This window comes from Myripristis murdjan, chromosome 20 (assembly GCF_902150065.1).
Source record: "Myripristis murdjan chromosome 20, fMyrMur1.1, whole genome shotgun sequence".
Classification (NCBI taxonomy): Eukaryota; Metazoa; Chordata; class Actinopteri; order Holocentriformes; family Holocentridae; genus Myripristis; species Myripristis murdjan.
Window position 1 is genome coordinate 16,806,118 of NC_043999.1, and position 17,437 is coordinate 16,823,554.

The 17,437-nt window shown below is 41.1% G+C and overlaps 3 protein-coding genes across 5 annotated transcripts in view; 2 read left to right on the top strand and 1 right to left on the bottom strand.

Annotated features, from left to right (window-relative positions):
- The window catches only part of pip4k2aa (phosphatidylinositol-5-phosphate 4-kinase, type II, alpha a), a 39,849-nt gene extending 38,339 nt beyond the window's left edge, over positions 1-1,510 (bottom strand). Inside the window, exon 1 of one of the 2 annotated variants that reach the window (XM_030079532.1) lies at positions 1,493-1,510. The gene's annotated coding sequence lies outside the window, so the exon portion shown is untranslated. Of the gene's footprint in view, positions 1-649; positions 714-1,492 lie in introns of those variants that run through there. The other variant, XM_030079531.1, reaches the window with a different exon arrangement.
- On the top strand, positions 7-14,114 carry armc3 (armadillo repeat containing 3). 2 transcript variants are annotated; one of them, XM_030079528.1, is made up of 17 exons: positions 7-491; positions 1,515-1,570; positions 1,743-1,860; positions 2,575-2,700; positions 3,125-3,193; positions 3,387-3,562; positions 4,210-4,404; positions 5,961-6,144; positions 6,303-6,455; positions 6,542-6,650; positions 7,439-7,688; positions 7,948-8,084; positions 8,730-8,898; positions 9,321-9,415; positions 11,597-11,782; positions 13,233-13,395; positions 13,568-14,114. In XM_030079528.1, exons 1-17 carry the CDS (start codon positions 449-451, stop codon positions 13,772-13,774), a joined length of 2,436 nt encoding a protein of 811 aa, XP_029935388.1. In that variant the 5' UTR covers positions 7-448; the 3' UTR covers positions 13,775-14,114. The 2 variants fall into 2 exon arrangements, with proteins under 2 accessions (XP_029935388.1, XP_029935389.1); XM_030079529.1 differs by lacking the exons at positions 1,515-1,570; positions 1,743-1,860; positions 2,575-2,700.
- Positions 14,115-14,521: 407 nt separating this feature from the next.
- Positions 14,522-17,230, top strand: msrb2 (methionine sulfoxide reductase B2). Its single transcript, XM_030079518.1, has 5 exons — positions 14,522-14,658; positions 15,140-15,237; positions 16,101-16,177; positions 16,322-16,469; positions 16,761-17,230. Exons 1-5 carry the CDS (start codon positions 14,544-14,546, stop codon positions 16,884-16,886), a joined length of 564 nt encoding a protein of 187 aa, XP_029935378.1. The 5' UTR covers positions 14,522-14,543; the 3' UTR covers positions 16,887-17,230.
- Positions 17,231-17,437: the final 207 nt, after the last annotated feature.

A 17,437-nucleotide genomic window follows, 5' to 3' on the forward strand; every position in this document is an offset into this window, starting at 1 on the left:
GGGGAAGTGACAGCCTGCGCTCGGCGGTGTCTCCTGCTCTGATTCGCTGTAACCTCCCTCCACCTGGCCTATGCTGCTATTCTTTGCGATATCCCACAGCACCCTTCCTACTCTATATTTAGACATTTAGATGGCGCAGCAAATGTGTAAATATTTACCAGCACGCTTATTGATAGTGATATTTTCTTGGCAATCTGTTTTGTGTGTGAGGAAATCCAGCGTCCCCGTTTTCGGGTCCCTATTGTGTGTGTGTGTGTGTGTGTGTGTGTGTGTGTGTGTGTGTGTGTGTGTGTGTGTGTGTGTGTGTGTTTGTAGGTGGACGCGCGTGTTTGCCCGTTTTGTAGCCTCTATAATAATAATGCATTAGCAGCAAAAACCTGAATATCCCCCCATCCCCCATCCTTGGATTGCTTTAGCCCTATTTGAGATTAATCTGAGGCTCACAGTCATGGCATGGGATAGCAGAGTGACAGTGTCCCACACCACTGAAGGTAATGTCTTTAGAGGTCATTTTTTTTTTTTTTTTTTTTTGTAGCTGCAGAGTGTGCTGTTTCTATTGGCACATTGCTGTGTCAGTGCGTCTCTAAGAGGAGGAAACCTCAGTTTGCTGATGCTGATGTGGAACTCATTTGTTTTATGACTCACTCACCTCATGCCAAGCTTGCCACACTGCCACATGCCACAGTTCTCAATACAGCACAGGAAACCCACGGACACACACACACACACACACACACACACACACACACACAGTAATTCTATGATTTCAGTGTTTCTCCATTTATCTTACAGAGCATATGTATGCAAAAACCTAGATATTGGAGAGTTGGTCAATTAGTGAACCGTTTCAGGAAAGTAAAATATGCTGTGTATAATCTATTCAGCTGACTTTTCTCCAGGGGCTGACTAGGCGTCCAGTATAAATATAATGGCATTCTGGCAGCATTGTTAACTGTGTAAACTTGGCTCACTTAACAAAGCCAGCAGTGTATGCAAAACAGGTTCACCAGCCAGATATTTCGCTTATATAATATGTAAATTACAAAAAAAAAAAAAAAAAAATCTGAGCTTGCATGTCACTGTGTATTATTTCAGGATCAGTGTAAAGAGGTTAAAAGGAATAAATGTTCAACCCCCCTTCATTCAGCCCAACGTGGCACCTGTTGCCTAGCAACGTAATGTCAACCTCCTCCTCGAAAAACACAAGCTAACGGTTAACGTCTGGTTTCTCTGTTTGGCATTCTAGTCGGGAAAAATAGGTAAGACACTGTTTTTTTTTTCAAATGGTCATGTCCTGTATTTTTGTTACTTGGCTTCTAAGCGTCAACCGCACACATTCTTAATAACCTCTGCAAGCATAGCCAAGCTAAATATTATCTACCTATGAGGTTAACGTTAGCCGTAGTTAGCTGAGTTTGCGACTTAAGTTCACAGAATGGTTGACCAGTTCAGCAACCCCTGAATTACTGCTATTAAGAAACAGCCAACTCACCTACAAGACAATTTCTCAATAGGCTTCAAAATGGGAAAGAAAGTGAAGAAAGAGAGTGCATCTTCATGCAAGGAAACGGTAAGACAATGATGTGATAAGGGTTTAATCATCCTCTGATCTTAGCGCAACCAACTGGCATGTTCCTGAATGATAAACTCAATCCAGTGGAATATATGACATGACAACATACAGTAAATCCCACAGGCAGAGAATAACTGGTAGGGCATTTACAGCTCTTATCTCCCCACAGTTTGAACCACTGCCTATTGAGCTCAAATCGCCAGCCACAGTAATGCTGCTGCTGAGCTCCCCAGAGGAAGAGGTCTTAGTGAAAGCCTGTGAAGCAATCTATAAATTTGCAGAGAGAGGTACCTGCTTCTACTTCTTTCAGATATTTGTTACCTTTCATTTATCGTCAAAGCCTGCAGATGAAAAACACTGTCTGCCTAGGCCTCTTTGTGCCTTACCACCATTCTGGTTCTGTGTATTCACCTTATTCTTCATTTATAAATAAAGTCTAAAAGTATGAATAAGCACAGCCTAACCTGGCTAAGAAAATCTGTTTTGTATCTTAAGGTGGTGGAGAAAGCACACAAGCACACAGCCTAATTGTATTACATTCTCCCAATGAGTAACTTTTTCACATGTTTTTGTGAAATCAATGCTATAAATTTGTATGGTTTCTCTCCAAACTGCTGCCTGTCCTTATTGTTAAAGATGCTACCTGAAGATACTTATATTATTTGTTCTTATTATTATTTTTATTCTTAATAGTTATAAAATTTCAAAAAATTATCCCACTCTCCATGATACAATGCCAACTTGTAAAGAATTCATGGTGAGCTCGGGCCTCATAAAGCCTCTCTTTAAATCTCCCTCTACTGTTTTCTCCTGTTACATTAGAATATGACTTAACAGATATTATCTGAATGACTGTTTTCTTGCTTTCTATTATGGGTTTTGGCTTACTGTAGAAAATTTCTTATGTACACACATATATGCTGCAGGTCACACGTGTGCACAGTCACAGTGTGTCCTAAGCCATGCTTTACTCCCAGCTAACTGTCTCCCTCTGGTGTCAGGAGATGAGAACGAGGTGGCTCCACTGGGGCTTGGGGCACTGGAGCCTCTCTGTCAGCTCATCAATCACAACAACAAATTGGTCAAACGCAATGCCTTCATGGCCCTGGGCATCATGGCCGCCAATGGTGTGTGAGACATCACCCGTCACCATGGTAACACAGACTGATCTACTGAGCTGCCTGGCTGCTGGCTCACTATATGACTTATTGACTGACTGACTGTCTGACAAACTCGTTGACTGGCTGTCAGGGCCATTGCTTTGTTGCTTGGCTGGTGTTTGGCTCAACACTTTATTTGTTTTTGTTTTCACCGTGGCCAAAACCAAGAAAATATCTGTCATCATCAAGGTGTTGTCAGGCTTACTGAATGATTGATTCCAGGACTTGTTAATTGCATGAATGTCTAACATAATGTAATAGGGGACAGATTAATTAGAAGATTGTATAATTGTGACTTGTTTATACTGTGGTTATGAGTGGTTAACTGGCCAGTGTCATGCTTATTCACTTGCCTCATTTACTTTACCTTTGCCTCTGTTTTTATTGAAAGGTGAAGTGAAAAATGCTCTGAAAAAAGTAGATGTCATTCCATCAATCATTGACAAACTGTCACTTGATGGTAAGTCTCAATAAATATCAATAATACAAAGTGAATTAAACATGTCTTTACTTTTCCTGAGTGTATTTATACTGAAATTGTAGTTACCATGCAGTAATTATTATGGGACATGTATGTGTGTGTTTGTGAACGTATATATTCATTCTGTATTGTGTGTGTTTCATTTGTTTTCATGCATTCTCCCCTGATCCAGAGGATACAGTTGTCCATGAGTTTGCCACTCTGTGCCTGGTCTCTCTGTCAGTGGATTTCACCTGCAAGGTGCAGATTTTTGACAATAAGGGGCTGCCATCTTTAATTCAGCTCCTGTCCAGCCCAGACCCAGACGTTGCAAAGAACACAGTGGAGACTATTTTCAACTTGGTTCAGGTGGATCAACACCATCAATATAATGGGGTTATGTCACATAAATCTCTAAATCTTTGTAGTACATCCTGATGGAATTAGTTAGTGTTGTTGCACAGCGAATAGAGCAAAAACTAATGGCTAGTTGTTGTATTTGCTTAATTCTGAATCATTCTGAATAATTAGTGGCCTAAACAGTTCAATACCTGTCAGTGTTAGACACTGTTAGATATCATAAATGGCTTTGAGTCAAGGATTTCAAGGCTTTGCATCGAGTCAGCCAGCAGCTACCGTCACTCTCAAATTCTGATTATAATTTACTTAAAAATTGGATAAAAACATGTATTGCTTTCAATCAATAAATTCATGTTTGTTTGTTTTTTACATTTCATTCAGTGCATTCAATTGCCCATTTTAAGATCTGTGTTCTGCAAATGCAATATTTCCATTGTGGAAACAATTTGACAACTGTTGTGCATTGCTCAGAATACTGCAATCTACTATGTAATTATTTGTGTGTATTGTAAGATAAAGTTGGATGGGATTTAAGACTAACATGGTTGAGATTTGTCCAACAGATGCAAAGTAAGCATAGATGTCAAATTGTCCTAGTTGTCTCGTGTCATGCAAATCTGTTCTTTAGCCCTCTGTTTCACTGTCTGTGTGTGAAGGACTACCCTTGTCGCCAGGCAGTACATGAGCTGGGTGGGATCCCTCCACTGCTGGAGCTGTTGAAGTCGGACTTTCCTGTCATTCAGCAGCTGGCTTTAAAGACCCTGGCCAATGTCACCACTGATAAAGACACACGCACCACCTTCAGGGAGGTGCAGGGCTTCGAGAAACTCATGGACTTCCTCTGCAATGAGGTAAATGTGTGTAAGGGTAGGGGGGTTGTGATGTGAAATGAAGTGCTGATGAAATGTTATGTGTGAGACTATGTGCTTTGTTGGTACAGTATATGCCTATGTATGCCCTTGTTCTTCTTGCTAAGTGAAAATCTGAAAATTGTGGGGAGAGGAACTAGCCTACATTTAATTCAATGATGGCTGCGCGAGGAAGAGAATGTGAGCTAGTAACACATAGCTTAAACTTTGCTATGTGTATAAACATTGTAGAACAATATTTACTGTTCCATAACATATGAATGCATTAGCTGTTAGCTGGGATAAATAGCTTTTCTTTTGCATTAGAAAAGGTTCAAGGTTCAAGGTGACTTTATTAGTACCCACAGGTAGATTTGTTTTGCAGTAGCAGGAGAGGGCATCTCACAAACATTTACAACACAGGACAGATACAGGGGACAAGTTAAAAGTAAAAAAAAAAAAAAAAAAAACAGAGACATGGGCGAGTACTCACACGGCTCACTGATCAGGATTAAAAGCAGAGAAGATAAAATAAAAGATAAAATAAAAGATCACTAAAATTGCCAATATAAAAACCTGTAAAGAGTGTGATACAAGGGACAATAAATAACTAAAAACAATAAATAAATAAAAACCTGGTCGGATTTCCAATAAATAGAAATAAATAACAAGATAGACCTCACAAATAAAGTGCACTAAGACTTATTTAAAAGAGAGCAGCAGGAACAAAGCTGTTCTTGTAGCGTGTGGTCTTAGACCTCGGGACTATGAATCTACGTCCAGATGGCAGCAGCTGGTACTCACTGGCTAAGGGATGGGAGTCATCATTAGAAATGGAGTTGGCTAGCCGCTGCGACTGTTTGGTGTACAGTGACTCTAGACACAGCTGTGACTCCAATCAGCCGACTCGACCATTTAATGATCTGGTTAAGTGAGTTCCTTTCTTTTAAGGGCAGGTTTCCGAACCATGACAGAAAAAGCTAAAACAGACTCAATAAAAGCATGGTCCTATCAATGTGGAAACAGGACAACTTCCGCAGACAAAACAAATGCAGGTGTCCTTTCCTGCTCACAGATATAGTTTTCTTTGAAAATCAGTGTAGAGTCACTGATGGTCCCGAGATATTTATAAGATTGCACTTGTTCAGTGCTTGATAATGATAGACTCAAGTGTATTGGCATTCTTCCTGAAATCAATGGCCATGTCTTTTAGATATGTTGAGCTGTAGGTGAGAGTCCTCACACCGCTTCACAAAGTTGTCAGTGACAGGGCCATGATTGTTTTAATTTCCCTAAAGCAGGCTAACAATCACAGAATCATCAGCATACTTTAAAATGAAACGATTTTTAAAAGTGCTCTGACATTTTAGTGTAAAGGATGAATAACAAGGGTTAGCACGCACCGCAGGAGCACACTTGTCTCTGTCTCTGTCTCTCTCTCTTTCTCTCTCTCTCACAAACGCTTTCTCTATGTCTCTCTCTCTCTCTCTCTCTCTCTCTCTCTCTCTCTCTCTCTCTCTCTCTCTCTCTCTCTCTCTCTCTTTCTTTCTCTCTGATAGGACTTCAGTGACCTTCATGTGGAGGCCTTACAGGTGTTGGCTAATTGTGTGGGGGAGAGCGAGAGTGTCCATCTAATCCACCAGGGGGGTGGACTGACCAGGCTGATGCAATTTGTCCTCACCCCCTCCGGACCTGAGGTTCAGTCCAGTGCTGTCAAATGCATCAGCAGAGTGGCTCAGAACTGTAAGCAGAAAGAGGGATAGCATGCTATTTTCTTTCCAGTAATGATTTTGGAATAGTCTTCCAGTTATCTGGCTGTATATACTGTACATGATGTGGCTGTATGTGTTGTCTTGTTGCTATGTGTGTGCTTTGACGTTAATGCCTACCTGTGTGTGCAGCTGAGACCCGTAAGCTGCTCCATGAGCAAGATGTGGAGAAGACTTTGGTGGAGCTTCTGTCTGTGGAGGGTGACATTGTGAAGATGTCCGCCTGCCATGCTGTTGCTGCCATGAGCCTCCATCTAGCCAGCAAGGACAGCTTCAGAGACCTGGGTCAGACACAGACACATAACCAGTCGACAACACACCCATTACAAACAACAAAGTGTTGATGTTTGTTTGTTTTCTTTGCATTTCAGGTGGTATCCGTGTATTGGTGCAGTTACTTGGCAGTGAAAGTTCAGCACTGAGAGAGGCAGCAGTGCAGGCCCTCTGTAACCTCACAAAAGGAAGCCGGATCAATGCATTGTGAGTGACAGACAACCTGACAAGCTGCTCGACCCCCTGTCTCCATCTCTGTCACGGAGCACATTATATGCACACCAATATCCTGTTATTCTTTGACATAAGTCAGATTTCCTGGGTTTGCCAGTGCATTTAAACTAAACATGTTTACATTAAGCTAAATGACAGCAGACAGCACTCAAAAATTATTAAGCTGTCATTGCTCTGTAACTTGAACATGAACATGTTCCAGCTATACAGCCCTCATCAGATGGCATAACATTAATTGTTTAAAAGAAGTAATCAGCCTGCAAAGTCTAAAACAGAGGTCTAGAAGACTGGAATTTTTAAAGTATTAAATATTAAAGTCTTCCTTCTCTCTGTTTCCCAAAGAAGGATCCTTCAGCTGTTTCCCTGTAATACTAAATATCTTTTTATTCGACAACCTTCCCATCCTGTCTCCATGCTCTTCTCTCTTTATTACCCAGACAAATCTTCCCTGCAGCCCACATCCCTCTTGCTATCTGAGTCCATATTTCTATATTAGTATCTCCTATTCTCCACACACTACCATATACCATCAGGTCTCATCCTGCACCACTTCCTCACTTTCTCTGACTTTCATCTGTTCTACCCTCATGAACTTCCCATTTGCTTTTTCTCTCGCTTACATATTTGCATCTCTGCCAATATGGGAAGCAAGGCTGAAATTGCTTTGTCTTGTCTTCTGCATGAGATTTATAACACACATTTCAAACATATCATAGATATATGCTGTAGGCACTTCCATCCATCTCTGTTGTGTCTCCCAGTGCAGTGTATGAGGCAGGAGGCCATGAAATCCTTGTTCAGCAGCTCCATGACAGCTGTCCCATGATGGTAGTCCACACTGCTGCCACCCTTGCCAACATGGCTGAACAGGAAGTCATCCGATGTAGCATCGTGTCACAGGGAGCTGCACAGGCCCTGGTGGAGCCTCTAAAGTCAGTGAACCCAGAGATCCTTGTCCCGGCCACACTATGCCTGGCAGCACTTGTGTGCAATGCAGAGGCAAGGGCTGAGGTAGGTCGAACTGTGTATGTATGTGTATGTTTAGAATATTTCATGTCAATATTTCAGGTGATGGAAGCATCTTGGTTCACATTTAGTTGTGAAAGACATGTAAAAGTTATTGAATTCTACATAAACACAACAATAGGAATCCTATGTTTAGCCACAACTACACAGATCATATGTTTTTTCAAACTGTCAAATTGTCACAGACTATTGTTACAGTGTATGTTCTCTATGCTTGTTAATATTCACACTCTGTCCCGCATAGCTTAACAGTGCAGGTGGCCTCCCCCTATTGGTCAACTTGCTCTGCTCCAGTCATAAAGAAGTGCGTCAAAATGCATGCTGGGCAGTCAGTGTTTGTGCCAGTGATGAATCCATTGCATTGGAGATGTGCAAAATTGGGTAAGAGATTAATGTCAGACATAAAGAACAGATTCTTGTGTCATTCAAAATCCAATGTCTGGTGACTATCTTATATTTATGGTCATCTCTTTATACTTTCTATGCTGCGAGTTTCATGCATTTAGAATAGTGCTTAGGTGTTTTTCTTTTATGATCATGTTGTTGAAAATGGCAGCTAGGCATTAAAGTTGCTGTGATGCAATAGTTCTTGCCATAACACCTATATATCTATATATATATATCTAATAATCTATATATATAACTGTCTAGACATGACCACTGGGCATGAGCGAATGCTATAAATTTCAAATAATTTGTATTCACTTTGACTCACTTTGAGTCAGGCCATGTCTGATGAATTATGTAAAGCAGAAGCTGAAGAGCAAGGTACCATAGTGAGCAGGGAGACCTGCTCACTAGGTCCTGTGCCTATAAGGCACAGGACCTATAAGGCACAGGACCTAGGTGCATGTGAGGAGTAAGAGTAGTCTCCTAAGGAGCCAGCAGATGGCAGCAAAAGATGATATTATGCATGTTTGTGTGAAATTGCATTCATCTGTGTCCATGTTTGCCAGTGAGTGTATCCGTATTATAAGATTTAATGCTGCATGTATGTGCTTGTGTGTCTGCTTCTATGTGTCTCAGAGCTCTGGAACTGCTTCAGGAAATCAACCAGTCTGTGAATCGTAGGAGCAAGTTCAGTGAGTTGGCCTTGGCCAGGCTGCTTGACGCCAACCTATCTATCAAATACAGCCTCACAGGCTATTTGACCTCCACAGACATTACCTCTGATGGCTTCTACGATGCTGGAAAGGTGTGTGAGTGTGTGTGTGTGTGTGTGTGTGTGTGTGTACACTATTAAACTTTCTTTGCAAGATAAACAGGTCACTTTGTGAAATGCAAACAAAATAGGGAAAAATTGGAGGAGCTTGTTAAATTTTGATAAATTGCCACATTTGTTCTAATGTGATGACAGCAATAGAAATTTTGTTGTCTCCATTGCTTGCCCTCTGGCTTTCCTCAACAAGGTAGTATGTCAAATGAGAGCTTAACAATTTGATTTAAATTTGAATGATACACATCTCAAGTGATTCCAAAATATATTTAAAGATATCCAGGTAATGGACAGATTTTTATTGCATGTTTTACCATTGACCATGTGTTACTCTTCAATTTTTCCTCTAACACAAAACATAATGATTATGGTGAACCCCCCCAAACCTCTGTCTTTCTCAGCTTCGTGCAGGTCAGAAGGCTCTTACTCTAGAGGAACTTTCCAAGCAGCCAGTAAACAGGCACCAGCCCATCATTGCTGTCAACACAGCATCAGAGTATGTATGATTGCAGTAGACACAACTCTTCATTAACAAATTCATTCCATTTGAAAATTACACTACATCTCTGGTTATGGCTTACTTATTATCAGTGTCCATCAAATACCTCATATCCCCAGAATGCTTCCTGAGTTTGCAAAACTACTGAAACCTATATAGGGAAAAAGTCAACTTTTCATGCTTTATTCATTTATTTATTTCCTTTATTCGTTGATGCTCATGTATCCCCTATATCCGTTAACATATTGTCTTAAATCTTCAAATCATAGTAGAATAAAGAAAAAATCCTGACACTATGTAAGTAATCTCTGTCTGTCCATGCCAGAACACTCATAGTACTACACATCCATTCATCTCATTGAAATAACACCAAGTGGGCCCCTGATACTACTAGTGGGAAAGGAAATTAGCATCACAACTGGTCAAATGCTGGTGAATCTTTCACTGAAACTGGCAAGTTTTACATCTGTGCTGGCCACTCGGGCAGCACAGATTCTTAGCACCTATTCTATTCTAATGATATGGCTGGTAAATTTAGGAATTTACAAACTGTTGTGGCAGGTAAACTATGATCACCCTCCCCTTCTCTTCTCCAATCCAGTGCCCCTCTTTTCTTCTTGTTTCCCTCTTCTGTGTTCCCCTCTTGCCCTCAAAGAGCTCTTGTTAGCTTGGCCCCACAGGGTAAACGATCCCATTCCTCTAAGACAGCAACACTCTCACAGCAAAAGAGTCTTTGTGTTAGACTAGTGGCCTACTAAATGTACGCACACAACCACAAGCAAGTGCACACACATACAAACATGACGATCCACATACACATGCACCCTGACAAATATTCTCACATGTGATACTCAATGCACGCAGACAAAGACACACAAGTTGCATGCTCATACACACTATTCGTGTAGAGGGCCATGGACATGAGCTCTGAGCATTTTGATGAATTAACTTTGCTAAAGAGAGCAGCACCCCTCAGGGTTTCTCATTTCCACCCCATTTCCACCATGCCTGCCTCCTTGCTCTAGCACGCGCGCGCACACACACACACACACACACACACACACACACACACACACACACACACACACACACACACACACAAACACACACACAAACAACACCTCAGGCATCCTTAAGCAGTCTGTTATGCAATCCATCTGTGGTCTCATCCATGGCTTGGCATGACCCCAAGTCAACCCTCCCTGCACAGCACAAACGGCCATTACTGGAGCAAATTTAGGATGCATTCATTGTGTCTTATTTCTCTTTCCAGTATCTCCTGACCTTAACCAAATACCTGTTTCAACCCTGTTGGCACTTAAGTTACTCATAATGCAAAGTCACAGTGACATACATTTCTTCTTCTAATAGCTGTTGCACTGAATTGTAGTGCCTTTGTTTTAGCCTATTAGACATATGACTGTAATATTAAAGGTTTCAGGCATCACAGCCCATAACCTAATAAAATTATCAACCAGGAGACAAAATATTGGCTTCCACTGATAATGTGACATCACAGAATATTTTTAGTACAGCTCTACTGCCTGCCCACTGATTTCTACTAACAGGCACTGTTTGGTGTCTGCGTCAGTCATGAATCTGTCTACCCCCTCTATACCCTTTGGCTGAGGAGCAACTCATTAGATTGAAGTCATGGATGGACATATTTATTTTTAGCCATAATTATTAAACTAACAGGAATACAGACTTGATTCCAAAGTTGATGCTTACAGGGTCAGTAAATTATTTAAACTTAAAAATGAGTGCTTGTATGTGGTCCCTGCTCTCCCTTGGAGGCTGCCAAGCCATACATCAGAGATTAGAATAGTAGGATCGCATCCTCAACCTTCTATGTACATACAGATACACACACATGCAAATGCAGACAAACTACACAGACAGATACAGCAGGTCACTAAGGTGTCTGTGGTAAGATGTGGTGTAAAGTAAAATTCTCATTTTAAGATCTCCAGTAAGGCTAGACTATCAAAAAATGAAAAGAAAAAGAAAATATTTCTTATTGCCATATGCTTGAGAATGTAGTATTTCCTAGAATCTGATCTAAATATAAGGTATCAAAATTGTTTCATATTTTTTAATGAAATTATGGAATAGGAACCTGTACTAGTGTTGAAGAATTAACAGTCAATGACTCATTTCTTTTATCTCCCTATACAGAAAAGGGAAGTGGACGGAGGATGACAAATATAAAGATGAGGATAATCAAAAGGCCCAGCTTGATTCTGCTACCCAGAGGTCATGGATGATGATGTGTGATGCTTCACTGCAGAGTCTAGTTACTAAGGCCACCAAATCCATCCTCCCACTGAATGACAAAAGCGAGCAGTACACTGCCTTGGCCAGGTGACTGACTGACACCTACATACACTGACACATATATACATCTACCGTCATCTACATGTGCTCACATACAAAAACTACACTCAACAAACCTACTGTTAATGCAATACAACACTGTGATAATAACTACAGCTAAATCTTAAAATCTTACAATCAACAATCCAATTACAGCAGTGTTCTGTACTACCAGAGAATCTCCAACATAGGGAGAAGTGCCACTCTCGTCTAACTTCCGGTTCTCGGAAACACGTCTCTGTCCATGTGAGGGTGCTCGTGGGAGAGTGCAGAATGAATGGGAGTCTATGGGGATACACCCCTAAAAATCCACTTTTCTCTGCAAATAATTTTTTGTCAAGTAATTTGAATACTGTTTTCTGAAGGCGGGGCTAAAAAAATACACTCAGCTGAATATTGGATTTTTTAAGTTCACCTATCTGTTCTAAAAAGCCGTTCAAAAAGTGTGATGACGTCACACATTTCATATCGCGAGAGGTGCTGCTTTACGGCAATTTCCAGAGCCCATCTTCGGAGACCAGATGGAGACACTCGAGACACTTTGGCCAGAGCCCGTCTACGCTATATTAGACATTCTCTGTATACACAAATATTAACTTTGATAGAAAAGCCCTCCTTAAGAGTGGTGTTTCCAGATTCTCTTGGTCTTCAGGTGCCATGAAGTGGGATCCCTGGTCGTAAATAGCCGCAAGTCCGTCACTGACCAATCAGCATTCATTAGCAAATGCTAGCGTGTTATGGCCAACAACTGCCCAACCTGTAGGAAATCGAAAGGATATAAGTTCTCGCTAATTTCACTTTAACCTATAATCCATATTGAACTTTCAGAAACTACAACAGTATTTGCGATTTTTCAACCATAAACAGGTGTAAGAGACAAATTTAGCCTTCTAGCTCCATAGAGCCCCATTCATTCTGCACTCGCGATCACCCCCAGTGGAATTAGTGGAACTGCAACCAAGTTCGATACAATGGGGATTAATGGAGAGTGGCAAGGCTCGTCATAGATGGGCTCTGCTACTACTAAGTCAAGGTCTGAAAATAATGGACATTTAAGAACACGAGCATTGTGTTGATTTTTACATTGATAATTTTACTTTTTAAAATGCTACTGATCAAGGGGGATCAATAAGATGGTTAAACTATTTTGTTGGTCTCACTTACTGGTACAAGTCAGCATTAACAAGCGTCTTCCATGATTTAACCTGCAAACAAGGTTTTGAGTCTAAAATCTGACTTTCAGTTGATAGTTGCTTGCCTGCCATAGTGTCAGGTAAGAATAGACAAATTTCTACAACCTTCTGTTAATTCCAAATTCCAACTTGTTGCACAGCCTTATCATTTTGAGACGGGATCACTGTATGACTGAGCCAGTTTTGGACACTTCCTGACTGTTATGGGTTTTGAATGATGCCCTTATCATGTGTTTGGTTGTCAGGTTGGTGAGTCAAGCCATGGGTGGGCCAGTAGAGATGGACAAGTTGCATGAGTTCCCATGGGAGCTTCACCTCAGCGAACTTAAGTTTGCACTACAATCTAATGTTGTTCCCATTGGTATGATCTGTAAGGGGATCTACTGCCACAGGGCAATACTCTTTAAGGTACAATAACTTTCACCTAGCATCATCTTCACGTTTTCCCTTTCACATTTTCTCCTTCCTTTTCAGCTTCTCTGGTTTTCACATACTCATTCAATCGATCGCTTTATAATAATAGTAATAATAGTAATTATTATACCTTGTCCTGTCTCCTCTCATCTGTCTGCTCCTGCAGTATCTGGCTGATCGTATAGGTGTGAGCTGCACTCTTGTTAGGGGTGAGTATAACCGGGCTTGGAATGAGGTGCTCATCTTCAAAGGGCCCCCTTCTGTCCCTGGGTGTTCCCCTCAGCCCTGCCGCTACATAGTGGACCTCATGCACCAGCCTGGAAGCCTGCTGAAAGCCAACAGTCGCGCTGCTATACAATACCAGACGATATAGACCTACATGGTAGAATAGAAATAGCACATAATACCATGCCCAGTCACTTCTCTACTATGTATTGTTGCATTTGCATACTGAATGTGTCATATACTGTATGGCAGACTTCAGCAAACAATTGAGTATTATTAAAATCTCATGTGTTGATTGCTTCTGTGCATGAAAACATGAGTCTAACCAGGAGCACAGTGATTTGACCTTTGGCTCTTCCTTAGTGTCTCCACTATGTTGTAACTAAAGAGACAAGTCCAGCTGCTGCCAATCAGTGAAGGCCAAACATGGTCAAACTGCAAATCAGAGCTGGTCAACAGGGTGTTTTTTTTTTTTTTTTTGCCTCAGATCAGAAAGATGCAGATTTCTTTCTTATTCCTCTTTTTTAATTTTTTTTATTTTAATGTTTATACTATAAACTTATAGTATCCTATACTAAATTTCAGAGGAATGTAATACAAATAACATAATCTATAAAGTGTTTTTTTTCTTTTTCTTTTTTTCTTTTTAAAGTGTTTTTCGTATTTGTGTGTTGGCAATATCCCCTGCGCTGTAACACGATAGCATGCTCTTGGAACTCTGTATGGCAATAAACAATCATTAAACCCTATCAGCTCTAATCCATTTAATTCCAAGTGTGATTTCTGATCGTGTCGCTCCGCTGGGCGGGCAGCAACTCGTCGCAGCTGAGGGACGAGCACTCGCATAGCGCACTCCCACTGAACTCTGCACTTGACTTTAACCGCAGCCGGACCAAACACTGCAGGATCTAAGAAACATGTCTCGTTTCATCGCCCGTCTCTCTGTCGGCATTTGTCGGCAATCGACAGCCAAATGCGCGGCGTTACCAAAGAGAAGCCCAGTCTTCATCCGCCCTGTCTCCACAACTTCAGGTATCGCAGGATATTTCATTTGCTTAACATCTTGCATATGTGCATGCATATCTCGCCCCTGACTGCAGGTCACTCCACTTGCAGCGTCATTTTGTTTTAACACTACTGAATGAACATTAGGACATGTTAATCTGTTGAAAATGCACTGGGGAATTTGATAAATCTATATGCTGTTATTTCTGTTTCTTTCATTGTGCAATAACACAGTCAGAGGTTTCATTATTCGCGCTGCTTTCTCTACATCAAGAGCACAGACGAGGTTTCTTGGGACTCACTGTCATCACACTGTGGTCTGTGGTGTAATTTATATCAAGATGTGGTCAAAGGGATGTCTTTGGTATTGGATTATTTCAAGTAACACAAGTGGAAGGTGCCAAAAGCCATCTGCTATAATTTATTCTGGACCAAAATATAGGGCCAGAGAAGTTTATGTCTCAGTATATTCAGTGTACAGATGCTGTTTAAACTGTTCTCTGAATAGGCTTGCAGTCTCTCACACGTTATGATGAGACTACAGACTGGCAGAAGAAACTCACCCCAGAACAATATGTAGTCACCAGAGAGAGAGGGACTGAACTGGTGAGTTCACACACACACACACACACACACACACACACACACACACACACACACACACACACACACACACACACACACACACACACACACACACACATCTAAACAGCTGTTGATGTCATTTAATCCCACAAATTTACAAACACTGATGTAATGTAATCCACTTAATAGACTGATGTTAATGTGAAGTAATCCCTTGCTTGCTGTAAAACATCCACATCAGCACTGTGATTTTATTAAACTGGTATTACTGTTTAATCAACTGACACAGATGCAGCCTCATAAACTTTGCTGCACAGTTCAAACGAGGTTACAAATGTTAACACGTGGACTTTGTATGTCACGGTGTATGTTATTGCTGAAGTGTCTCAGGTTCAAGTAGCACAGGCCCTAACGTTGGGACAGGTCATTCACCAGCTGAATGACTTGGACACTGTTTACACTGTTAATGTTATAAAATAATGCCCAATTTTGTGTCCTGCAGAAACCTTGTATCTCAGTGTAAGGTTTTTCAAAATGTGCCATAATTAATAGCTGACATCTTCATATAAGCAAAAGGTTTCTTTGCCTGTGGGTCAACCGAGACTGTTGATAATGCATCTCACGTATGCATGGACATCAGTGGTATACTCAAACACCTGTCCAAACGTTTTAGAAATTTGACCTTTAGGGATGAGGTATATCTGCTGGACTTGGATGATTTACTGCGCTGGCCTTGAAAAATAATAAGGCTATGGAAAAATGTACACATCCCTGGTAAAATCACCAAATCATCCTGATATCAGTGCTGCTACTATCAGTCGTGTGTTTTTGCACCAATTACAGTTTGTGTGTGTTTGTTTGCTTGTGTTTTGCGGTGTTCCCAGCCCTTTAGTGGGATCTACCTTAACCACAATGAAGTGGGGATGTACCACTGTGTCTGCTGTGACGCTCCACTTTTCAGGTAACATTCTGCTCCTATGCTTTTAACCACTGATACAATGAAAACTGACAAACCACTTTCTAACATCAGAATCAAGACTGAAAAAAGTGCAGTATATTGTAACCCTATTTTTTCCTGTCTCTGTCTTCCTCACTCCCTGGATAGTTCAGAGGCAAAGTATGACTCTGGCACGGGTTGGCCGTCATTCAGAGAGGCTCATGGGACGTGGGAGAGGGACGAGAGCCACTCCTCTATCATTCGTCGTCCTGACAACAGCCTGGGCAGCGCAGGGACCGAGGTCCTGTGCAAAAACGTGAGTTGCTTTCTGGGTTATGAAGCCAAAGTTCAGTTTACTTAGTGCAGTTTAAGTTGTTTTCATAGGTGTTTCTCAATGCAGTTGTGTGCAGCTAAGGGACATACACAACCACACAAAAACCTGAGGGAAGATGCAGCATTAAGTCATTATCAGCATTCAGACTTCCATACATACTCAGCTTTTTACATAACTGTTTTATGTATTTGCCTGCAGCATATTTCAATTATGTGCGTGTGTATTCTGTCTGGCCACATGTTTGTGTCTGTGTGTGTTACCTGTGTCATGCAGTGTGATGCCCACCTGGGTCATGTGTTTGAAGATGGACCAGACCCAGCAGGTGAGCGCTTCTGTATCAACAGCGTGGCCCTCAAGTTCAAACCCAGAGAAAACAACACATCTCAGAAAACGGAGTAGATCTGCCAAATCACCTGGACCTGCTGGAGCCGATGAAAATAGGACGAGTGTCATTTCAAGCCATCTCCATCCCAAATTTAAATTGAAAGTCTTTGAATATTCACTTAAATTCAAACTCAAACCTCAGAATCAGTGTAGAGTGTGGTTGCTTTGATCAACTGGCTCGGTGAAAATGAATTGTTATTTGATGGCATTTTAAAGCTTGACTAATCTTTAGGGCTAAAAAATTCTGACCCTGGTTGATACAACACAGAAACTCACATTGTATTATTATGGCATCCTGTTGCATTTCTCATGCTGGTGCATCATGTAGCAATATAAATGACTTTGTCTGGTTTAGGTAACATTCACACATGGCTCTCAATTGTCAATAAATGTATATTTTGTTTGTTTTCTCAAATGTTGGTTTGTGTTTTATTGACATAGGAGTTTGTGAGGGTTTCTTGTATTGAATCAGGATTAATACTGCCCCCTGTGGCTCAGATGCATACACTGCAGTGTGTCCATATCTGCGTAAACAAAGTTAATAAGTAACTCAAAAGGCCATCCTC